General features: G+C 35.1%; 2 protein-coding genes across 2 annotated transcripts; one reads left to right on the top strand and one right to left on the bottom strand.

The window, feature by feature from the left end:
* Positions 1–452: 452 nt before the first annotated feature.
* On the bottom strand, positions 453–9,559 carry LOC132160951 (sodium- and chloride-dependent GABA transporter 2-like). Its single transcript, XM_059570706.1, has 16 exons — positions 9,378–9,559; positions 9,185–9,260; positions 7,807–8,006; positions 7,514–7,648; positions 6,488–6,628; positions 6,324–6,411; positions 5,314–5,446; positions 4,917–5,051; positions 4,205–4,308; positions 3,869–3,993; positions 3,679–3,791; positions 3,303–3,440; positions 3,070–3,172; positions 2,554–2,654; positions 2,249–2,419; positions 453–2,160 (listed from the first exon to the last, which is right to left on the bottom strand). The coding sequence occupies exons 2-16, from the start codon at positions 9,205–9,207 to the stop codon at positions 2,089–2,091; spliced, it is 1,782 nt and encodes a 593-aa protein (XP_059426689.1). The 5' UTR covers positions 9,208–9,260; positions 9,378–9,559; the 3' UTR covers positions 453–2,088.
* Positions 9,560–10,874: 1,315 nt separating this feature from the next.
* Positions 10,875–21,131, top strand: LOC132160950 (sodium- and chloride-dependent GABA transporter 2-like). The gene is made up of 15 exons (XM_059570705.1): positions 10,875–11,059; positions 11,810–12,003; positions 15,545–15,679; positions 16,167–16,307; positions 16,385–16,466; positions 16,624–16,756; positions 17,371–17,505; positions 17,618–17,721; positions 17,814–17,938; positions 18,192–18,304; positions 18,397–18,534; positions 18,641–18,743; positions 18,974–19,074; positions 19,374–19,544; positions 19,664–21,131. The coding sequence occupies exons 2-15, from the start codon at positions 11,814–11,816 to the stop codon at positions 19,817–19,819; spliced, it is 1,827 nt and encodes a 608-aa protein (XP_059426688.1). The 5' UTR covers positions 10,875–11,059; positions 11,810–11,813; the 3' UTR covers positions 19,820–21,131.
* The last annotated feature ends 4,943 nt before the right edge of the window (positions 21,132–26,074 follow it).

Here is a 26,074-nt window from a genome sequence, read left to right as displayed (position 1 = left end):
TCACTACTGCGGAGTAACACATACCTCAGTGAATCGGCATAGACAGAAACTTCAGAGAAGTAGCTCAGGTTAGAATATTCTTCCGCGGGATGCATGCAGATCTAGTTTATAAACTAGAGAGCCAAAAGTTACATAGTGTTGCTTAACTGTGAACAGTTATTTGTGTCTTAGAACATACAGTTATTACAAAGGGTACAAGAAAGACAAAAGGTCTTATTTTAGAAATATATATATATATATATATATATATATATATATATATATATATATATATATATATATATATATATATATATATATATATATATATATATATATATATATATAATGTGTGTGTGAATATTTATAACCATTTTTTATGGTAATGGTAAAAGAAGTTTATCATAGAGGCAGCTAGAGGGACCTTATACCCATGTAAATACTTATTTCAAAATAACCACTTTAACAAATAGTATCGAAATGTTCTGTTTATTTATTCACTTTAGCATGTCATTACTCATATATAATATTCTGCTTTAGAAACCAAACTGTGTACAGGCATAATTCATAAATGAAACGACAATGTAATTGGCCCACTTTACATATCAATATCACAAGAAATCCATTCCCCGGAACACAAACATTCTGCTCTTTCATCCTCTGCCAAACAGTGTTTGGGTGACTTTTTGGCCAGAATGTCTGTTTACAAATGGAGGCCTTAAACCTTTAACCCAGTTGTAGACTAAAGAAGAGCATCATCACTGGCTTTTCATTTTTGTAAATGATAAAAAGTTGCAAAGTTAAACTGTACCATCCACCAGTATATTGATATATACTCAGATTTAGTTTTTTTCCCATTAATCTGCATATAACTTTAATCTCCTGCGGTCATGCGAATGAAGTGACAGCTCAAACATAGGATTTTCATTGAATGTCATTATGTCAACTACACTGTTAATTATTTCTATTAATAAATTACATAAGTCACCTCAGTAAAACAGCAGTACAGTATATAACTGGCAGTATGTGATGTCTGACAGCAATCGTGTCTAATGTTATTCTCTAACTACTTTTCCAAGAATTCAACACTCAACCTGCTTTCACCTTTCACCTAGTTGTTTAATATTTGCTTGGATGCATCAGAACTTCTTTAGAAGCCAAAAAAAAAAAAAACTGCTGCTGTCACCAACATATTTCAACCAGCATTCATTTGACTATTGATTTGAATAGAGCGTTTTAGAACATTAACCACTGGCCTTTCTAGAGCATCAGTTATAAAACTGTACATAAACTTAAATTACCTATAGATATTCCCTTAAATTATGTATTTTACTAAACATATAGTTTAAAAGACTGTACATCTAAGCAGATTTAAGTAGCAAAATATGGATCAATTTTTTTGATGGATCTTTTCTCTTTGAATCGATTACAAATGTTGTAATATTTGTAATATAATAACCCCCAACATACCTTTCTTTCTGTAACACTTTCTTAAAACACAAGCACTTGACTATAGGCACAAAACAAAAGTGTTGTATGATTGACCCATAAAAAAATTTAAAAATATAGTTACTATTCTAAAATACTGTTATGTTCTATACTACTAGTACAAGATACTAACTGAAAGTTAGTTAGTTTTCTAATCATATACCAATTGTAATAATCACTGGTCCATCCAAAATGGGGCTGATCCACTCCCTCATGATAATAAACAGTTTTTTTCAATCTTCTTCAGAAGAAATGATATCTTGTGAATGTTTATGATACAGTAAGTTGCTGATGCTATCATACATAAGAATGACGTCAAATTGAGTTTTACTCAGATAATGCCGAACATGAAAGTGGAGCTTATATTTTTCATTTCCAGTTTGAATCCACCATTTAGTTTCTTGTAATCGAGAATAGAAGATAGGAAAGTTCAATAACTTATAAAACAGTCACGTACAGTTTGTGTTTGTGCTTTCTTGAGATATCACGAGAATGTGTATCTTCAAAGGCATTAATGATATCAAAAGTTGTCCAAAATACAGCCCAAGGATGCACTATCCCCCCCACCCCCCAACAATGTTTCTCTGTCAGTCATGGGACATGTTGTACTGTCTGTTGGGGTCACAGGGTTTCTTTTCGTCTTTCTGATGTCAAAGGTAGATCGCTTGCTGGAGTGCAAAGGACATGCAGTCTCTAAAAAAATGTGAAAGCATATAGATGCAGGTTCAGTATTTTGAACATGGCTTAGTGTTGTTTTCTGTTAAATCATACATGGAATTACCTGTTTCAGTGTACCAGGAGTGATAAGGATGACATAGATCATCCATATGGGAACCATCAATGTCGAGGAAAGGGTAAACCACCAGCCAACAGCATAACCCCACCAGGGGTATTCAAATGTGTTGTTAAACTTTAGAGGAGTGAATTTTACCAAAGAGAAGACAAACGTGGCCTAAAGGAGCAAAGATGTGTACTGAATTAATGCTGAATGTTCATAAATAAAATTAAGACTTTGGTGGAGAACTAAAATATCACTGCATTTTATGCCTAACGTGACCAGTGAATGAGAGTAAATCACACACTTACTATACACACAATAGGAGTGATATATTTCCAACAGTATTTCATTAGTGGCAAAGGACGATAACCGATCATGTCTACAATATTTTCATACAGACGATCATCACCTGAAAAACCAGAGACATTGGAATCAAGAGGTCTTTAAAGAAATCATACACAAAACAGTACAGATGCTCAGTTCTTATTATTTATGACACATGACCCAACTTTACTATAAACAGTATGGATGCTGAAGTATGGTGGTGACTTTGATAGGAAATCATGGTTAACAACACAAAAGCTACAGGTTTTACATAAAGGTGACTTTAGCACCACTAGTGTCCTTGAAGAAGGCATTTAAATGCACCAATTACTATGGCAGAGTCATATTAGAAAAGTTGTGCTATCTTTGACAGTATTTTCAAACAAAAACCTGCAGTTATTTAACAAATGGTGATCAAATATCGAAGAAGAACATTAAAATATTCAGTTGTGCAAAGAATTGTTATACATTTTCTGTGCCGATTCAGTGTTATTACTCACCATAAAACCAGCCAATACATATTGACTGTGCAATGGCAAACAGGAGGAGGGTCATTCCACTGCAGGAATAGTAATCAAATAATTGGAAGATATACAGGCCACCCTATTGAATCAATGCAAAAAAGATCACATTGATCAGAAATCTCAGATTTCTCAGATAAAAACGAATTATTTTTCAAATGTTTAAAAACAAAATAAAACCACAGAAATGACCAAATTATGAACATAATCACCTCGGTTACCATCAGGAGGCCAATGAAGAAGCAGCCCACACAAATGAGGAGGAGGAAGAGTTTACGACGGTGTCCTTGGAGGAAGAAGTTGGAGTGCATGTCTGTTATGGCTGTCATGAGAGACTCTAAACTCACAAACTGAAAAAGAGAATGTGGTGTAATTTTTAATGTAGTAATGGCCTAAAAAGGTTGCACAACACCTTTACTGTAAGTATGCTGCTTGCACAAAAGTAATGAACACGGGACTTTTTAACAGGATACTATATATATATCTGCTATGCTAAATAGCTTCACCTGGGAAGTAGTTAATAAAAACCTAACTGAAATGTTCACACAGTCAAACACATCATGTACTTGAGAGATGATGTGCTCTCACCTCGCTGTCAAGCCCCAGGAGAATAATCATGAGGAAGAAACATATGGACCACAGCTGAGACAGAGGCATCATAGCTACAGCTCGTGGATATGCAATGAAGGCCAAACCAGGACCTGGCAAAACAAGTGAATTGAAAGTGTAGAAAATGACAAAGGACATGACATAAAGAAGACACTGTTGTTTAAGTTACCTGACTCGGCTACCATTGAGATATCGACCCCCTGTTCGAAGGCCATGAAGCCCAAAACTGAAAAGATGGCAAAGCCAGCTACAAAACTGGTTCCACTGTTCAGCAGGCACAGGTAAACACAATCTCTACAAGCAGAAAGACAAAGCATGCTGTCAAAACTTATCACAGCGAATGTAATATCTGACTGCATAATGTACTTCTGAAATTGAATCCTGCATATATATACAGATAAGTACAACTACTGCCTACAGAAATATTTCTAAATACACATATATGGATTTAAATGTAAACTGAATTGAATGCGGTTTCTCATAACAATGGGTTCACTTCGCTTACTTGTAGCAGTTGTTGTTGTATTTATTGTAGCTTCCCAAAGCTGTAAGGCACCCAATGCAGAGAGCGTATGAGTAAAATATTTGTGTTCCAGCATCCATCCATACCTAAAGGCATGAGAAGGCAAGTTCAAAACTACAGACCAATCCGTTAGGTATTCAACAATACAAGACACATGAATAGTCTGGTCTGGTTACACTCAGAAACATCCAAGTCATGTTTCTGAAATGATTTAGTTTCACTGATGATTCATTATTTAGTGATTAGTTATTTCAAAAGCTTGATTAGTTGTACAAATTATTTTTACTAACTTGTGTTTAATATAAGCTCTATGTATTTTTGTGTCATTGCCTGATAAAACTGTAGTCTTATACCATTAAAGTAGCACTGACAGATGTAGATGCATCATCACATAGCTAAAAGAAACACACTATTCACCAGTTAATCTTTTATAAATGTATTCCCTTAACTAAAGATGTCCAGTAATAAACCTGTGAAATAAGCAAGTTAAATGAGTAACATCAGACTGGTCGTGTGATCCCAATATTGTGGCCATTGTGAAAAGGGAACTAGTTTTTCTAAGCCACTGATTTGACTGGTCTGATGGACTGACCAAAGTACTTTTCATGTCTTTAGATGCAAATGTCTTCACGTTGAAAAATGCTTAAATCGTCTACTGCCCTCAGCACTCATATGAGACTTAAGATTTGCCTACCTGTGGGTCTGTAAGGCGTGCTGGATTTGGGTAGAGGTAGAAGTTGATGCCATCAATGGCTCCAGGCAACGTAACACCCCGAATCAGAAGCACCAGCAGCATAACATATGGAAATGTAGCAGTGAAATACACAACCTGAAAAATAAAGACAAGTGCATCCAGAGTACCTGATTTAAATCTGTGTAAACAGTATCAACTGGACTATGTAAATAATACATACAGCCTACGTGAGGACTGAGGTAACAACTCACACACACACACACACACACACACACACACACACACACACACACACACACACACACACACACACACACACACACACACACACACACAACACACACACACACACAAAAACAAAGGTCTTCTGAAAAGTACATTTTCAGTTAGTTCCCACCTTGCCTGTGGACTTCACTCCCTTCCACACACAGAAGTAGCAGATGATCCAGGCCAGCAGGAGACACAGAGCCAGCTCCCATCTCAAACTGCCCAGCTCATTCACACTTCCAGTTATTTTCAATACTCGCCTCCTACAAAATACATTCTCTGTAATTCGCAAAACTTTATTTTCAAATTGCGTTATCAACAAGAATTACACTTGAAAGTTATGCTTGCATTTATTATTATTACACATTTGGCATTTAAAGGGATAGTTCACCCAAAAATGAAAATTACCCAATGGTTTACTCACCCACCATTAAGCCACACTGGGTGTATATTACTCATTTAAAGGGATAGTTCACCCAAAAATGAAAATTACCCAATGGTTTACTCACCCACCATTAAGCCACACTGGGTGTATATTACTCATTTAAAGGGATAGTTCACCCAAAAATGAAAATTACCCAATGGTTTACTCATCCACCATTAAGCCACCCTGGGTGTATAGGACTTTCTCCTTTCAGACGAATACAATCTGAGTTATATTAAAAAATATCCTTGCTCTTGCACGCTTTATAATGCAAATCAACATTGCTCGAGGGGTTAATAAAGGCCTTCTGAAGCAAACTGTTGTGTTTGTGTAAGAAAAATATTCATATTTAAAACTTTATAAACCGTGATCACTTCAGAAGGCCTTTATTAACCCCCCTAGAATATACTCACAGGATGGCTTGACAGTGAGTAAATGATGGGTAATTTTTATTTCTGGGTGAACTATCTCTTTAAATTGATTATACTTGCACTACTTGTACTTTAAATGATTATAAATGTGATTTTACTATGGCCCCCTATAGAAACATATACTGCTCACCACAGTTAATAATTAAAGCAGAGCATAACTGAAAAGTTTTAGATTCACTATGGAACCTTTAAGATTGCACTATGACCTTTAAGCACTCATCAATTTATTCATTACTCATTTTAAATTAACTAACTAACTAATGTTTGGGTATTTTATAAACTTACTCCCAAAATTCTTTAACAGGTGATGATGCATTCTCCATAAAGCTCAGGTTTCTCATCCCTCCTATTCGGTCAAACTCAACACAGTTTTCTGTAAAGATGAATGGAATGGTTTATAAAAAGCATGATCTATTGAAAACGAAAAAGTAACTCATTTTATAACATACCTGAATTCCACCAGTTCCTGCAGCTAGCCCATGGCAGTTCACCACTAAAAGAGGAGAAGAGATAGAAGAAAGCCCAGGCCAAAATGACGATGTAGTAAGCACTGGAATAGAAGACAACCACCTGACTCCCATAACCCAGACCTATAAAGAAGCAAGCCAAAACAAGTAACCCCTTTTTGGATGTTTCTTTTGATGACAATAACTGATCAACATTTTAAACCAGCTTGTTTGATGTTTAGCTTAAATGTGTTGGGAGAGATCCATATAACATACTATTATATAAATTAAATAATTATTTGTTTAACAATAATTTATTGAATTAATTATTTTTGAAGAACTATGAATTAACAAAATCTTTGGAAATGAAACACTATTAAATGTATGACCATTGCCTGGCTTGGAATTACCAATCACAAACTTATCAAACAAATTAATTATTTATGGGTGACTTATTTTGGCATTTGGGAATAAGATTTAGAAATTAATGGCAGAAGTTCAGGCTGAGAGCAAATTTACGCAATTTCATACAGTTTTATTACAAGTATTAATTTATTACTAGATTATATATTTAGAAATAACTGCAACAACTGCAAGTAATGGCTTTAAATAACTACTTAAAACTGGGAAATTCAATAAGAAGTTAAGTAGTGTGTGTGTGTGTGGTTTTCATCCAGCCATTTTCTGTAAATATGGAGAGCTGATACTTCAAGGAACTAAAAGCAAAACAAATTTTGAAAGCATAAATAGAGGATGCTGACCCATTAGAAAAGGAGTTTGTTCACATGTTATTTAAACATACATGATAAACATGACAAAACTGTGCCTAATATGCACCCAAACAGGAACCCTCTCACACTTCAGACCACTATTCCTCAATATTGATGTGAGCTGGGTGTCTACTAAACACTTATCTACACAGCATGTTTACTACACACATCTAACTTTATAGCACTGTGGTTGACATACAAAAGCATTTACTCTATTGTACATGAACAATGACATTAAAAGTGAACAATGAAAACCCACCTTCAAATAGTGGGCAGATTTTCCTCCAACAGGTAACAGACCCTTGGCTGGTGTACTGACCCAAAGCAGTCTCCATAAGAAATAGAGGAATGCCGCAGGCAAACAGAAAGACCACATATGGAATGAAAAACACTCCTAAAAAAAAAAAAACCGCTGTTTTTAGACATTTATGTTCACCACGTTAGTATAAGACACTAATAACTAGATATATAAATAAATAAATAAACAAACATTGAACTGGTTCTACTGGATTTTTAATAGATCACACACAGTAAAACCACAGTACTACAAACCTCCTCCGTTCTTGTAACACAGATATGGAAATCTCCACACATTTCCCAAACCAATGATCTGGCCAGCAACAGCTAAGATAAACTCCACTTTACTGGACCACTGGCCTCTCGCTCTGGTTTTAATGCCTGTGTCAATTCTTTCTGAATCTGCATAAGCCAGTTTAAACTGCAAATCTGGATCATCCTGCATTTCCATGTCACTGCAATAAAAAAAGCAAACATCTGTCAAAAAATGGATGGCAGAGAAGCACAAACAAAGTTTAGAACAGAGCGATAATTGAAACATGTAAAGGTCAAAAACAGCAATGAGTCTTTGTTCAGTACCATGTGATTGTTCCAGCTCTTACATTTTTTCAAATAATTATGGTCAAAGTTAGAACAAGTTTCTACTTTTCCAAAAGCAGTGACAGACATCAACCACAAATTTGTGGCTGGTCTTAATTTTTTGTGTTTACCTTTTAGTGCGATATATCGCTAGATAAGAACATACTTGCCACAGTGGATCTGACCAAAGACATTTATTAAAACACCAGATTCTATTGTTGAAACAATAAATGAAGATTTTCCATTAAAGTTGGGCATACTCTTTGGAAGAATACACACTCAAATTTTCTTTATAAACTCCAAACTCTAATTCACACCTGTATTTTAATGCATTTGTCACTGTTTGTATGCGTTTTTCTTTTTTTTTTTTTATTAAATGCAGAGGTCAATTGGTACATGCTGTTTGCACAACCCCTCACAGCTGAAATAATCTTGTGTCCCCAAAACAGGAGGCACTGCAGGGTGCTTAGTCACATTCCCTTCTCTTGCCCTTATTTCTTGTGCTGTGACCCTTATGAAGATGTGAAAAATTTTAACAGAAATCAAAGTCAGTAACACAATCCATTTTTTTTGTCATGTGCCAGAAGAGGACCCCTTCAGACCCTCAGGACAGCACATGGTCATTTATTTATTATTATTATTATTATTTATCTTTTAAAGAAAATGGATGTTTAAGTCTAATGGAACAACATTAAAACAAGTATTGTGCGTGACTCTAAAATGTACAAATAAATATGAAAACTATATTTGTAAAAGTATTGTTATTTTTAAATATATTTTTATAATTAAAATAAGTTAAAATAAAAAAATTAAGTATAAAACCAACATGAATAACATTCAAGTGATTTAATATTTTAATTGTATTGTGACAGGTGGCATGTTATCTAGGATGAGGCAGGTAAAAAAAAGACATACATGTTCGTTTATTAAATAACTTTCCTGTACTTGGTTAATTATAACCACAAGCAACACTTGAAGTAACCTTGACGCACGATCGTCACGGAGCAGAGATACTGTCCCTGATGAACTGCATACAGAGAAAGAGGAAACTCACTCAGTTCTTGCGCTTTTGTTCATGCCCTTTGGCCTACATTCAGCAGCTGAACACTTGTGCTCTTCTTCAACCCACGCTGCGGAGACGCCGGACGGCAAGTTAAATACAAAAACAAAAGCCAGATAGAAAACAGTTCAACTACGCAGTTAACCTCAGCGCTATAGACCGATAACAAAAGCTACAGAGCTGTTACCTGTTGGAGGCGACTGGTCAAAAGTCCAGGAAGTCTACCGCGTTTACCTTGGCCATGAAGTTACGCTTAATTCAGTGGGATTCGGTCGTTATAATACAGTCGCTGAAGCCCACCCCTCTCACACTCTCCTCCTCTCGTAAAGGGAAACGAGTCCTTACAGAACCGCAAGCTTAATCACATGTGTGTGTATAAAGTGTGTGTTTTAGGCGGGGCTTATAGCTCAGCAGCTTATATAGCAATAAATGACTGCATGTTTCTAAATACGGTCATCTTGTCATGTTTATTGCCAAACCTGTTACTTACATTAAATCAAAAGGGTTAAGTTACCCCTCAACACGAGTAAACAACATTGTTTATAATCTGTTAGCATTGATGCAGATAGGCACCCAGCAATAATTACGCAATATCATAATAACATGACGTGTTCTATATGTATTTTTTGTTATATTTCTTCTTCTGCAAACGAAAATAGTTGCAAAAGAAGTAAAGCATCAAACTTTTGGTCACCAAGCAACGCAGACCTTCCTCCGGTCTGGAGCAAGGTGTTTGAATGGAACGGAGCGATTGATTTCGAACGTTCTGTAATCAGTCAGCTGGAGCTCCACTCCGGGTTTTCCAGTTTTCATTTACTGCAGGAACCTGTTTCTCATGTGTAGTTAGTAAACATAGCTCTAATCTGGCAATGGTAGTATGGGGAAAAATGCTTACTATAATCAATCATACACTTAAACAATACATCTGTAATGCAATCATGCAAATGCTTATTTTTTACTTTCACATGGTTTTCAAGGCTCTTATCGAACATGAGTCAGTATATGTTTGGGAAAATTCTCATAGTCGACCACAAGAGGACACTGTTGATTTTGTAAATGGCGTTTTCACAAACCGCGTAGACATGCGATTATTTTAAAATTACTGCATGATACTGAAATAATGTCAGATTTTTACCAACAACAATATTAATTATCATTAAATCTCTCCTTAAACATTTTCCAAAAAGGAAATGATTGTGATCAATATTCCAGCATCTGTTTTTATGTAGGCCTAATGTGTTTTATTTAGCTGAGTTCTACAAGCACTCACTTTAATGAGTAGTTCTGGAGGATTATGATGAGAGAATGTTATATGGGCTGTGCAGCACTTACACATAGCTTAATGAAGCACAAGCTGGACATTTGATTAAGGTATTAAATCATTCTTTATTTTCTGAATTCATTTGACAATACAAATGGCATGGTGTCCAGTTACTAGTAATTCAACTTTAGAAAGAGCTGTGTTGGACCTATTGGAAAATTGTCAGACAGGATAAAAGATGGAGAAAGATCTAGAAATAGCCAGAGAGAGTAGGGTGAGAGAAAGAAACCCATTGGTTGTCAGTTGCTCTACTGATAAGACATTTATTTTTTATCTCGGAAAAAAACATGCTATAAAACAGGGGGACACAGAAAACACTTTCTGATTATGGCATAAAGCCTTGTTTACAACTTTTGAAAAGCAGAGAATACTAAACCTGGGTTTAGACCAACAGCTTAGGACCAACAGTTCTTGTTCAGGAGCTCTTGAAGCCGGTTTGGCCACTCTTCAGGCATTCTCTTTGAGGACATTATTTATTTTGAACTGCCAACCTAGATACAGGCACTACATAAAACAGACATACAAGACGGATTCTTCACAAATTAAAGGTATATTTTGATTACTCTTTTGTCACATTATTACTTGACACTTTAATTTAGTAAAACAGCATCTTTACTGTAGTTTCCAAAAAAGTAAAAATTAAATAAATGCATGGTTTCAGCTGTAAGTAAAGCCATGCAGTTTTGAGCTGTTTTATATATATATATATATATATATATATATATATATATATATATATATATATATATATATATATATATATATATATATATATATATATATATATATATATATATATATGTGAGATGTTGTTTTCTAAAGATTTGAATTACATTTCAGGATTTTAATATCTGATTGTGGTGAGCACAATATTTCTGAAGGATGTATTAAAGAACAAAATTTGATAAAACAGCATACAATTTAATAACAGACTTAAATTCATTTACTGCAGTAAAAGTGTAGAAGTGCTTCTTTTATACTACAGTATCATGCAAGTTAGTATATGCATTTTTTTAGGCTGCTGAGAATATTAAAGATGTAGACAGAACATTTCATTTATGTACAATAAAAGATCCAAATGTGGACATATTCCAATAGACAACAACTGCGCTATCATTAGTTGCATGCAGTTATATGCATCTGTTTGCAGAGTCTATTGATGTTATCACTTGCTACAGATGAGCTCATGGGGCCCACATTTACCCCAAACATATATGGGCCCCTTTCTTCATTATGCCTTAAATATGTTACATGACATATATTTGGGATTATAAATATGTTTATCAACCCATTATTAGCATCATGGAGCATAGCTCAAGGCCAGGTGGGAAGTTAAACCTCATGAATGGTGCCCTAGTGCAGGCCAGACCTAAACCTCAGGCAAGAGAGCAGTGGTCTAATAAGCTGGAGTTTCTCTTGGCGGTGATAGGGCACATCATTGGCCTGGGAAATGTGTGGAGGTTTCCTTACTTGTGCTACAAGAATGGAGGGGGTGAGTGAAAATGTATATTTAATCTTGTTTTATGGTGTTTATGTTCCTGGGTTTTCATATGTTCTTAATATAAAATAATATTTTTATCTTAAAAATGTTCAAAACTCTCAGATAGCCTACACAGAAGATAAAATATACTGCTTTTCAGATATTATTAGGGCTTTTCTGTGGTGGTTTGTTATAATTAAAATATTTTGGGATATGAGTCTCAATGTCTATGGCTTAAGATCAGTGCCAGACATTATGTGTTTTTGGCATAAAATATCCACATAAACACTGATCTGGTGCTGTTTCTCCAGGGAAAAAAACAGGCCAATTTCATTTGGATGAAGTTATATAACTACATATAAATACATAAACAACTGTGCTGTTTTAAGAAAAAGAATCACTAACATTAAATGATATACACACACATACACACACACACACATGCACTAACACACACACACACACACACACACACACACACGCACACACAGGTGCATCTAAAAAAAATTATTTTAGTTTTTTTTTGTAACATACAAAAAGTACAAATTTCATTTGTTCTAGATTCATTACATGTAAAGTAAAACATTGTAATTTTTATTTTGATGATTAGAACTTACAGCTCATAAAAGACAAAAATCCAGTATCTCAAAATATCAGAATATTTACATTTGAGCATAGGCGGAGTTTAGGGGTGGGCTGGGTCATTTCTGTCTGAATTGGACAGACGATTTGAAGCGATGGCATATAGCGTGTGATGCAGTATTCAGCTTAAAGGGTTAGTTCACCCAGATAGCAAATTTATGTAATTAATAACTTACCCTGATGTTGTTTCAAACCCGTAAAACCTCCGTTTATCTTTGGAACACAGTTTAAGATATTTTAGATTTAGTCCGAGAGCTCTCAGTCCCTCCATTGAAACTGTGTGTACGGTATACTGTCCATGTCCAGAAAGGTAAGAAAAACATCATCAAAGTAGTCCATGTGACATCAGAGGGTTCACCAAATCGAACTGAATCGTTTTAAACGGTTCGCATCTCTAATACCCATTAATCCACAAATGACTTAAGCTGTTAACTTTTTTTATGTGGCTGACACTCCCTCTGAGTTCAAACAAACCAATATCCCGGAGTAATGCATGCACTCAAACAGTACACTGACTGAACTGCTGTGAAGAGAGAACTGAAGATGAACACCGAGCCGAGCCAGATAAGAAGAATCGAGGATATATATATATATTTTTTTTTAATTTTATTTTGGGTGATGATTTTAAAGCATTACCGTTCAAGACCGAATGATGTATTACTCTTACCTTTATGAGCAAAAACGACTGCGTATTTTAAGTTGTTTCAACTGTTAGAAAAAAGTGCAAGTTATCTCGCTGGTGCTTCCATGTCCTGCAAAGCGCGCTTCAGCCTCACTCCACACAGACGATTGGATATGCGTCTGACAGCGCACATTTATCTAGGTTAAACATTTAAACAAACATTGTGATATGCTTGATATATATTTTAGGCAAGTGGTGATGATTTGAGAAGACTATGAATTGATCAAACATAAATTATCAATTCATTATGCCGCTGGCCTAAAAAAAGTGCTCCAAACTTTTTTTTTTAATGAACTTTAAAAAAAAAATAAAAATAAAAATAAAAAGTGTCCATGGCTCATCTGCCAGTGGGTGCCCCCTCAAGCATAAAAGCGAAACTCTTGTTCTTTGAAACCACAATAATGGGTAAGATTGCTGACTTGGCAATAGTCCAGAAGACAATCATTGACAACCTCCACAATGAGTGACCTCCACAGGTCATTACTAAAAGGCCACTGTTCACAGAGTGCTGTATCAAAGCATATTAAATGCAAAGTTGTCTGGAAGGAAGAAAATGGGTAGGAAAAGGTGCACGAGCAACAGGGATGACTGCAAGCATGAGAATACTGTCAAGCAAAGCCGATTCAAACACTTGGGAGAACTTCACAAGGAGTGGACTGAAGCTGGAGTCAGTGCATCAAGAGTCACCATGCTCAGATGTCTTCAGGAAAAGGGATACCAAGCCATTTCTGGAACAGAAACAACTTCAGAAGCATCTTACCTGGGCTAAGGAGAAAAAGAACTAGACTGATGCTCTGTGGTCCAAAGTCCTCTGTCTGGAGGAAGACTGGAGAGGCACATAATACAAGCTGCTTGAAGTCCAGTGTGAAGTTTCCAAAGTCAGTGATAATTTGGGGTGCCGTGATGTCTGCTGGTTTTGGTCCATTGTGTTTTATCAAGTCCAAAGTCAATGCAGCCATCTACAAGGAGATTTTGGAGCACTTTATGCTTTTATTTGCTGACAAGCTTTATGGAGATGCTGATTTCTTTTCCAGTAGGACTTTACCACCTGCCCACAGTACCAAAACCATTTCCAAGTGGTTTGCTCACCTTGATATTACTGTGCTTGATTTGCTTGCCAAGAGAAAGATGAGAAACAGTTGATCCAACCATACAGATGAGCTGAAGGCTGCTATTAAAGAAACCTGTGCTTAGATAGTGCCTCAGCAGTGGTTCAGGCTGATCACTCCATGCCACACCTCACTGATGCTGGAGTTTGTGCTAAAGGAGCCCAGACCAAGTGTTGAGTGCATAAATTAACATAGTTATAAATTATTATTTTAATATTTTTTTTTACAATATTACTGTTTTTACTGGATTTTATGATAAAATAAAATAAATTATAATTATAGTGACCCCAAACCTTTGAACAGTATGCATATGTATTGTTGTCATGCTTACATTGCAAATTTAAATGAAAAATTAATTATTTTTATTATGACTGTTAAGTGCCATATTATAAATGCTTTAGAATTTGGTTGATATGGTATAATAAGGTATTTTTGTTTAACACGTTGTCGTTTTGTCATATAAATTACTTTGAATTCAAACAATAATTTGTGAATCCCCTGTTTTGAAAAATGTCTTCTTTTTAGACCCTTTTATTTTCTTTATGGGGTGAGCTAATACTGACTAAATTAAAATGTCACAGTGTATTGCTGGAGTTTTGATGCATATATGTGACCCTGGACCCCAAAATCAATTTTTGTAGCAATAGCCAAAAAAACATTGTATGGGTCAAAATTATAGATTTTTCTTTATGCCAAAAATCGTTAGGTTAGTAAAGATCATGCTCCATTAAGATATTTAGTAAATTTCCTTCCATAAATATATCAAAACTGAACTTTTTATTAGTAATATGCATCGGTAAGGACTTCATTCGGACACCTTTAAAGAGTTCTCAGTAGTCCTATTTAGATTTTTTTTGCACCGTCAGATTACAGACTTTCAAATAGTTGTATCTTGGCATAATATTGTAAAAATCCTAATAAACCATACATCAATGGAAATCTTATTTATTCAGCTTCAATATGATGTATAAATTTCACAATCATTTCTCAATTTCCAAAAAGTTGACACTTTTAAAACTGGTTTTGTGGTCCAGGGTCACATATTGTTTTTTGTATATTGCATATTGTATTTTGATATGTATAAGTTTGTTATGTGTTAATAAATCCTTCTGTCATATAGGTGAATTTTTTGTGCCGTATGTGCTGTTTCTCTTCACCTGTGGGATTCCACTTTTCTTTTTGGAGACCTCACTCGGTCAGTTCACCAGTCAGGGTGGAATTACGTGCTGGAGGAAGATCTGTCCACTGTTTGAAGGTGAACAATGCTCTCACAGGGCTCTCAATTCTCACACATTTACCATGAGACACGGATTTCAACCAGTTCACACACTTACACGCCACACCTTGTATTTCTTCCGCTGAGTGAGAAGTAAGGGATAACTTTTCCTGTTAACTGCTGTTCATTTGGCTCATATTTCTGTTTTTAATACATTTTTATTTTTTAAATATATAAAATGATTTATTTTATTTGGATAAATTTGTCTTATCAGATTTACCAATTGTTTTCATTTATATTTGTGTTGGTCAATTATGAACAATAGGTAAAATAGAACTGCTAGCAAAAAATTAAGAGAATTGGGGCAGAGGGGCTGCTGTTGGGAATATTTGAGTGTCTCCTCCCCAAACAGATGTAATCTCACTCCAAACTTTTGATATCATTTGAGACTCTTGAGCCCTTTTCAATGTGAATGTATTACAGCTTCTTACTTTAGTACTTTGCTACTTTTTCTTTATATTCACAGGTCTTGGTTATGGTAGCCAAGTTGTTGTCCTCTATACAGGAGTCTATTACATCATAATTCTTGCTTGGGCTTTCCTTTACCTCTTTTCATCCTTCAGTTCAGAGCTGCCATGGGCAAGCTGCAACAACTACTGGAACACGGGTATCTCACATATAACAGTGTGAATTATCATAATAATGGGATATGTCGTTTGAATAACCTTTGCCTTTTTTATTTAGAGAACTGCAAAGAGTTCAGCAAAAGCAACATCACTAAATATTCTCCAGAGAAAAGCACATCTCCTGTTATTGAGTTTTGGGAGTAAGTTTTTTAAAATAGCACCCCAGTAAACTGGATACATGCTTACTAGAATTACGCAATTAAGGCAACATGGGATTACAAAAATCATCCAGCTAATTAAAATGATTCTCAATAAAGCTTGTAAAAAAGAATGTGATTCCATATTTTTTGCCTACAGGAGAAGAATTTTGGGCATGTCTGAGGGAATAGAACAGATTGGTAATGTTAGATGGGACTTGGCACTCTGCCTCCTGCTGGCCTGGATCATCTGCTACTTCTGTGTGTGGAAGGGAGTGAAGTCCACAGGCAAGGTGAGAAATTTGTCCAACTTTTTAATGATATGTATCACAAAGTGAATGGTAAGATGTGAGCTGGAAGTGGAATGTGTTTATAGTTTTGCTTGTTTTGCGTGTTGAACCTCATGTCATGCTATCCTTTCCAAAAAAAAAAAAAGAAAGAAAAAAAAAAAAATAACTTTAACATTTATGTACAATTTAAATCTTTCTCTTCCAGGAATTGATGTAAAAAAAAAAATCAATGACTATCACTTTTACGTAACATTAGGGCAAATTCGTTCATACATTCATTGGCAAAATATAATCAAATTAAAATGTGTGTTTACGTGTGTGTGTTTATGTATGTACATATATATATATATATACACACACACACACACACATATACAGTGCATACAATAATCTTATGTAATTTTTTCAATTAAATTATTCAATATATATCTTAATGTGAATAAGCTTACTTCTACCTAATGCTATGTTCAGCATTAGACAGATATTTTTTGCCAGAATTGTTTTTACATTTGGGAATCAAAACTTGGGAATTAAACCCATGATGTTGGTGTTGCCATCACCACTCTGTAGCACTTAAGCCACAGGAACATGCTGAATGTTCTTCCTCTTATTTTCAGGTGGTCTACTTCACTGCTACTTTCCCCTATTTAATGCTGGTAGTGCTGCTGGTCCGTGGCCTTACTCTTCCTGGAGCGAAAAATGGCATCACATTCTACCTCTACCCTGATCCAACACGTCTCAAAGACCCACAGGCACTGAGTTGCTCTCTTTTGCCCTTTATTCGCTGAAAACATCTGCATTTTGTGATGTTGAATTTTGACTAACTGGATTTTGAAATAATAAAAACAATATTTGATGTTTTAGGTGTGGATGGATGCAGGTAGTCAGATATTTTACTCCTATGGAGTCTGTACAGGAGTACTGACTGCTTTGGGAAGCTACAACAAATATGAGAACAACTGCTATAGGTAGTTCATATGATCTAATAGCATACTCTCTACACCAGTGGTATATTCATTGTAAATTGCACTTATTTTTTATTTTACCATTTGTCTTTCAGAGATTGTGTATACTTGTGTCTGCTCAACAGCGTAACTAGCTTTGTGGCTGGTTTTGCTATATTTTCAGTCCTGGGCTTCATGGCAGATGAACAGGGAATTGATATTTCAATGGTTGCAGAGTCAGGTAAAATCATATTTAAGGATTCAGGTTTCTTAAATCAATGGAAGGTTATTATATCATAAAATAAGCATACAGAAACTTGAAAATCATGTTATGTAAGAGCTCTGGGTCTTGTAACTGCAATACCTTTGGTTACACAACTGTACTGCTGACTTTTCTATTTTAAACACTGCCATTCACATTACATGCAGTGATTAGGTTTTATCAAAAAAGTGGGGCGTGGAGGGATTCGTTTAATGACTTTTGTTTGTGGCAGGTCCTGGTTTGGCTTTCATTGCTTACCCCCGTGCTATAGCTTTGATGCCCCTGCCTCAGTTATGGGCAATCTTCTTTTTTATCATGATCATATTCCTGGGATTGGATAGTGAGGTAAATATAGTCAGCAATATAGGTCATTCTATATTTAATTTATTATATCGTATTATGGATATCCTAAAGCTTTTTCTATTCTATTGTATCAGTTTGTGTATCATGAAGCCCTGGTAACTGCTATCTCGGATATGTATCCCTCCTTCTTCCAAGTTGGACACCGGCGAAAATTTCTTCTCCTCTTCATAAGTGCTGCCAGCTTCCTTGTTGGTCTGCTAATGGTAACAGAGGTGAGATTAACAAATGAGAACACAAAGATGGTTGACTGAAAAAAACTAATCTGCAGTACCTGTCATTTCTGTCAGCAAATTCTTTGTTTTTCTGTTTCACTCCCAGGGTGGCCTGTATGTCTTCCAGCTTTTTGACTATTATGCCTGTAGTGGCATGACTCTTCTTACCTTCGCTATCCTTCAGTCTATCTGTGTTGGATGGGTATATGGTAAATCATTTATTTGAATCTGTAAAAAAAATAAAAAGCAAAGTGCAGATAATGTACACAAATGAGAAAAATGTATTTATTTGCAACTCTGTACCTCTGTATAAATATTTACAGTACACAACAGTACACTCAGTTCCTAGCACATTAAAAGCGTGTTGAACACAAAGTACTGTGATAAAATGATTTACAACGTACTTTAGAGTTTTAAGAACTTCTGGGTTTAATTTCAGGTGCAGATCGTCTCTATGACAGCATTGAGGATATGATTGGATATCGGCCCTGGCCTTTCATGAAGTGTTGCTGGAAATATTTAACACCTGGTATATGCACAGTGAGTATCATTTAAATCCCTTGAAATCTATTTCTGTGGCTTTTTAAAACTTTATTTTCATACTGTAACCACAAAATATCCGCAGACCAGTACATAGAGGTAGGAAGAGGTTTGTCTGCCACCTGTGAGCCTGTGTCTGACACTTGTCATTTGGTTCTGTCTTTACATTGACAGCACTTCAAAACACAAGAAAGACCTTCTCCTGTTCTGAGTCTTTGTGCACTGACTCAGTGTGACAAAGCATACCAAACTAAATGACAGCTCCCCATTGCTCATCATTCTTTTTCCTTTCTTTTTAGGGAACGTTTATCTTCTCCTTGATTAAATACACCCCTCTGAAGTTCAACAATGTGTATGTGTACCCCTGGTGGGGTTATGCGATTGGTGGCTTCTTCACCCTTTCCTCCACCCTACTAATTCCACTGTGGATGATTTATTTGGTTTGCACCACGCCAGGGTCTATGCAACAGGTATGCCCTGTTATATATATATATTTACATTGTTAATGCCCTTTCTGTTATATATATATAATTCCCCCCCCCCCCAAATAACTAACACTGTGCATAATTTAATACATTTGTCATATCAGAGAGTAAGAGCCTTGTGTACTCCTGCTGAAGACCTGCCGGATCCTAAACACCCAAAACAGAAGCTAAACACTGTTACTTTTGAAACCTTCACAGACCTATTGACTTTACGAACTGTTCATACACCAAACTCATTATCTCACAGAGACATTGTCTGATTGTCCAGCATTTCAGCCTTGTATTTGCCCTCCTGATCTTGTCCTCCTCTTAACCCATTATCATTGGATTGGCATTGTGATGCACCAGTGCCATAACCACCATAGACAGTGAGGGGTAAAATCACCCCAATAATTAGAAAATAATTAGAAATGGCCACATTGTCCTGTTTGTTATTAGGATGACCAAAATATATTTTCGTAACTTTAAAAGTTACATTTTAAGCTTGTCTGCCTCAGCATCCAACAGCACTTGTCAGTGTCAAAATGACTGAGATGGCCAATCAAGTTTAAGTAGGAGAGGTTTACAAAATAGAACACAAATTCCGGTATTAAGTGCCAGTTTTAATGTAGGTTTATATATAACTTGGTCCCTCTAATGTTTACAGCTTTGTGATGAACATCATGTGATGGTTAAGTGCTGAAACGTTTTTCAATGCAACAGTTTTTAATTGATCATACAGTTAGGCCTACATGATAAAGTCATATGGAGAATAAATTCAAATATATGTATTTCTGTAGAATTGACAGGACAAGACTGGTTTGCTCTTTATAAATGCATTGAAGTGTTACCTCAAAAAGGGCATTGAAAGCCTTCTGTTTTGCTTTTTTCAGCTTTCCATTTTAGAATGAAGTGTGTTTGTCTGACATGTAAAAAAAGTGTATAAAAAGTGAAAATTACAAATGAGAGTAGTAAGTATAGAAATACAAATAATTGTGTTATTTTTCTTTTTATGTAAAAGTGTATTATGCTATAGTTAACTTTAGACAAAATTAATGACAAAAGTTTTGGATACACTTTATCATGCAAGATCGTCATCTGCTGGGTAACTAATGACATTACAGCAATGACATCGACTTCAATCAACCTATATAAACGTTTAGAAGTGTATTGTTATAGACTATAACAGAAACAGGTTAATCAAAAATCAGACTTCCAATGGACAGTCATGAACCTTCACGTTCCAAGAACACAGACTTCATGGAACTGTTTTTATATTTTGATGGACTAGATCTTAGCTTGTCCAAATGTGAATGAATGCACCATCTGCTGGACATAAAAAGTGTATTTTTGTCTCCATGCAGAGATTGTTGAATAGCTCCATCTACTGGACAATATTTAGACCCAGGGCCATGACCAGACAGACACCAATATTCAGATAAGGTGTTTCTGCTAAAATGTGCAATGGCATAAACCTATTATTTGTTGATAATTATATAGTCAAGTTGATTTTTTTAAAGGGATTGCATGATTTACTTCTAGATATTTTGTTGTATACAACATAATGTAACAATAAATAGGATTGTCACATTATTTGCAGTAGGTCAAGTCTACCATTCAGAGGTTTGAGGTTTTTAAAAGATATAAATACTTGCATTCAATTGGTAAAAAACGACAGTAAATTGTATAAAATATTTCAAATAAATGCTGTTCTTTTCAACTTTGTTTATAAGAGAATCCTGGAAAAAATGTCATGGTTTGCACAAAATATTAAGCAGTGCACTATTACTGTTTTTATTTTTATTGACTGATTGATTGATCAAATAAATGCAGCTTTCATGACCATAAAAAACGTTTGTCTAAAACAATTTAGGTAACACTTTATTTTTAAATAGTCCACTTTAGACATTCTGCTTACTGTAACTTTGCAACTACTTGTCAATTACCAGTCATTATTAGTAGACTGTCTGCTTAATATCTGCTAACACATTATTTATTGTTCCCACAACATTCTACTGACTATAAGTACCTTTTTTTTCAAGTTCATGTCAACATGCCAGTTAGTTGACATTTAGTTGCAATTGCTTATAGCTAGTCGAATATCAATTTTAATGTCAAATTGCCAAATGTCAAAATCTTAGTGACCCCAAATTTTTGAACAGTGGCGTATGTACTGAAATCAAAGTGTTGGACTTTATTACACAGTTATGGGACCCAAGCGTGATATGATAGGAAGGCTATATTTAAAACAGCAGGGAAACAGTTCAGGGGTCTTGAATGTCCTTTTGGATTGATATACAGGCCATAGTGGGTAAATGTGACCACAGCCCCATAATGAGATCAGGAAAAGCTTGTCCAGCTTCTAAGTGAAGGTGACTAAACAGGATGATAAAATGGCCCCAAACCAATCTGAGATTAAATGACTTTTCCTCTATCCAGCAAAAATTGCTTCCAGCCTCCTTCATCTGACATTTTTAGAAATAAAAAGTGTTAATATTTATGAATTCATAATTTTGTGCATAATATAGATAGACACAATGACCCAAAAGTAGTTGGACACATAAGCCATATACTTAAAAATGTGTAAATGTCATTGCAGGAGATAACATTATGTCAAACCAAGTGGCATCTACCAAAATACATTTTGAACAGCATAATTCATATCAAACCTATTAAACTGTTTTATGATTTGTCTGTAAAACAAATCACACATTCTTTGATATTTTATCAGAAGAAATGACATTCATATATTGCTGCATGTGTGATTTAAATATCCAAATATTTCATGAGCATGAGGCCACTGTAAATATTATGGGAAAATAGCAATGTTTGTAGACGGATGAATTTGTTTTTTTCTGTCTATGTATATGTACTGTAGCACTATTACAAAATAAATGTTAGTATGTTTGCAAGACTGTTAAAATGATAGTTCAGGCAAAAATGAAATTTTTGCCATCAAAATTCTGGCCTTTATGTCATCTCAAACCTGTATGATGTTCCTCTTTCTGTGGAACAAAAAAATAAGGTCATACAGGTTTGGAACAACAACAATGGTGAATAAATAATAAAACAAAGGAGGAATTTGAATTTTTGCCTCAACTGTCCCTTTAAAATAAATGTGTATATGTGTCAGGTTACAGTTACATAATCAAACAGACACATGATGTAAGGTCTGCACATTCAACTGGGCCATTAGGGTAATTGCATATAGACTGGATGCTAACCTGGTTTGAGTCTAGTGCCCGGCACAACTTCCTGTTCATGATAGTGGCTTCCTTGCAGAGTCAGATCAGTGATAAGCCCTTGAGCGCTAAGATGCCAAACACACTGTTTAGAGGCTAAATCCCTATTAAGTGACGTGTGACTTTTTACATTCTCCTCACACCTTTAACCTCCCACGGCGATTTTCTTCTCACCTACACCTAACTATCCTTTTCTAACAGTTTTGCTAAGCTCATTTCCAATCACATTTGCAAGCAGAGGAAAAATCTTTCAAAGCACCAGATGTCCCAAATACTACACGAGTCATTTATTATCATTCAATAGTTTAGGATCATTACGATTTTTTATTTGAAAATTCTTTATTTGTAAGAGTTGATCACTTCTGAGTGGTACCAAAATAAATAATAATAATAATAATAATAATAAAATCTAATAAATGCTGCTCTTGTGCACTTTCTTTTCATCAAAGAATTCTAGGGAAAAACTTGTGGCATAGTTGTCATAAAATATTAAGCAGCACAACTGTTAAATATGGGTAATAATGTTTCTTGAGCATCAGACCAACATATTAGAATGATTTCTGATGGACTGTGTGACACTGAAGACTGGAGAAATGAATGCTAAAAATTCAACTTTGCCACAACGATAATATATTACATTGTTAAATATGTTAAAATGGAAGACAGTTATTTTAAATAGTAATAATATTTAACAATATTACAGTTTTTACTGATCATATAAATGCAGCCTAACTGATAGAATAACACTAATAGCTAATATTAAAATTGCTTCAATTCCAAACCTAGGTAGTGCATGTAAGTTTGGTATTATACAGAAATTATTTTCAGCACTATGTGTGCTGTTTTTTTGGTGTGGTGTGGGGTATTTTGGGTGAAAGTGTGAATAAATTGTGGAACCACTCCAGACATCATTGCAATCACGATTAAGTTAAGGCTGGCATCCAGGTTTCGGGAAAAAAAAACAACAACAAACAAAAATCTGGCTTTGGATTTTGGATTACATTTTAGCACTAATGCCAACATTTGTCCATAACTTTAATGCATCCAAAACATAAACTGAAGTTTTATTAACAACATTTCATCAACATCTACAAACAATGACTTATACGCAATAAAATGAGTTTGGCTTTTAATATGGATCACAATATTCAACGAAGCAATTTGGGAAAAAAAAAATATCATTCTGTTTTTATAATTGAAATTTGAGACTGGTGGTTTGAGACATTAGCACATGGTTTGGCATTTGGTCCTTAATGATCACTTTTAATTGACTTTAAACCACACAAAATAAGGATCAGAAACTGTCAACCCATTTGGGTTACAGGTAGCAATATTTGTATTATATCAACAGCCACAAATACATTAGATGGGTTCAAATTATCGAATTATGGCACAAGTTGTTAGGATATTAAGTAAAGATCATGTTCCATGAAGATATTTTGTACATTTCCTACAGTAAATATATCAAAACGTATTTTTGGATCACTATTAGGCCTAAAAAAACCCTGTCAATTTATGTGCGACCCAAATTTATTTTATGAGACTGGGGAAGAACGGTCTTTCACACATCGTTAATTAAATTACAGTTTCCTTTAAATGCTGTTTTACACTTAAGTAATCCGTTAAAAACAATTAAGTATTGCATCAAAACCCTTTAACTGTCAATTCCTAAAGTGAGCTATAACTTAAGGTTTGGAAATCGTAACATTAAGAGAAACACGGGGGGAGGGGGGAGTCAACAATATATCGCGGAACAGAGAGGGCACTGACAACATGCTGACAGACAGGACATTAACATTACCAGCTTACTTTTAATATGAAACAAAGTCTCATTTGGTTATTTCACCTTTCAAATGTGGTCATTTTTTAAAGAAATGTAAACAATAAATACCGTTTTGTGGCTCTTGAATGTGTCGAACAGATCGCTGTAAGTTAGATCATCAGTTAAAACTAACTGATCGTCTCTTGCTTCTAGTTAATTTATAGCATCAAAATCAAATAAACCACATAAATGAACATAACAAAGAATGTTGTTTGACTACAAAAAGATGTCTGTACACTCCGTTTTTCAAGTTCAAATCCTCCATGTTAATCTACTATGAGATCGCCTGTCAAACTCCCGCGAAGGCTTTTTGTGTGTGTGTGTGTGCGTTTTGCGTGTCTATGGCAACAACAGACTTTAAACGGGAATACAGAATCACTGTCGTAAAAGTACCGGTACACACATTTAAAATCAGCGCGCGCGCGTGTGTGTGTGTGTGTGTGTGTAAAACTGCCACTGGAGAAAAAAAAAAAAAAAAAAAAAAAAAAAAAAAAAAAATTAAATCCCTACCGACCAATGACCTCAACTGACAACCAACCGGAACCAAACTTTTTTTTTTTTTAGGCCTTATGCATTGCTCAGGACTTCATTTAGACAGCTTTAAATATGATTTTCTCAATATTTTGATTTTTTTTTTTTTTGCACCATCAGATTCCAGATTTTTAAATAGTTGTATCTCGAGCAAATATTGTCCTGTCCTAACAAACCATACATCAATGGAAAATATATTTATACATCTTTTAGATGATGTGTAACTCTCACTTTAAAAAAATTAGCCCTTATGAATGGTTTTGTGGTCCACGGTGACGTATTATTATATATATATCACCATAAGGTGAGCCTGATTTTACCAAGTACAACATGTTCCTGGATCAACATCCTTTTCGATCCTGGAACAACATTCCAATCAACCAGTCAGAATTGAGATTTAACTTTTCAAGAAATATCTGTTTTAGGCTTAAAATCAGGGTTAGGTGCTTCTACACTCTTGTTAATCAGCCATAATTTCCCACTGATTTCAGGAATAAAATATGGGTTGGGTTAGGTTTAGGGGCAGGGATTGGGTTAAGTTTATAGTTTTGGACAATAATGTTGATCCAGGATCATCAAAAGATGTTGATCCAGGAATATGTCTTACTTGGCAAAATCACGGTGACCAATAGCATAAAATGTATGAATTCTTAAAGTGAAGAATTGTGGATGGTGTGTTCCAGAGGACATTACTACAGTCAGGGGGAACAGATGCCATGTGCATGCTTTGGTTTGGCTCTGGTCCTTCGGCATGAGAAAGGCTTTGCTATTGCGTAGAAGGTGTGAATCCAATCAGGCAGGATTGAGGCATTAGGAGAGGATGCAAACAGCAATGGTGTTAACAGCTTGTCAGGGCCTTTTTGTGCCTGTAATGGGATAATCACAAGCTACTTGTGACTGGAAATCCTTCTTGAAGGTGTTGACACACTTCAGAGATGTTA

Source organism: Carassius carassius, chromosome 17 (assembly GCF_963082965.1).
Source record: "Carassius carassius chromosome 17, fCarCar2.1, whole genome shotgun sequence".
In the NCBI taxonomy this organism is placed as follows: Eukaryota; Metazoa; Chordata; class Actinopteri; order Cypriniformes; family Cyprinidae; genus Carassius; species Carassius carassius.
Note: the sequence above shows the minus strand (reverse complement) of the source record. Positions and strands in the feature narration are given on the sequence as shown.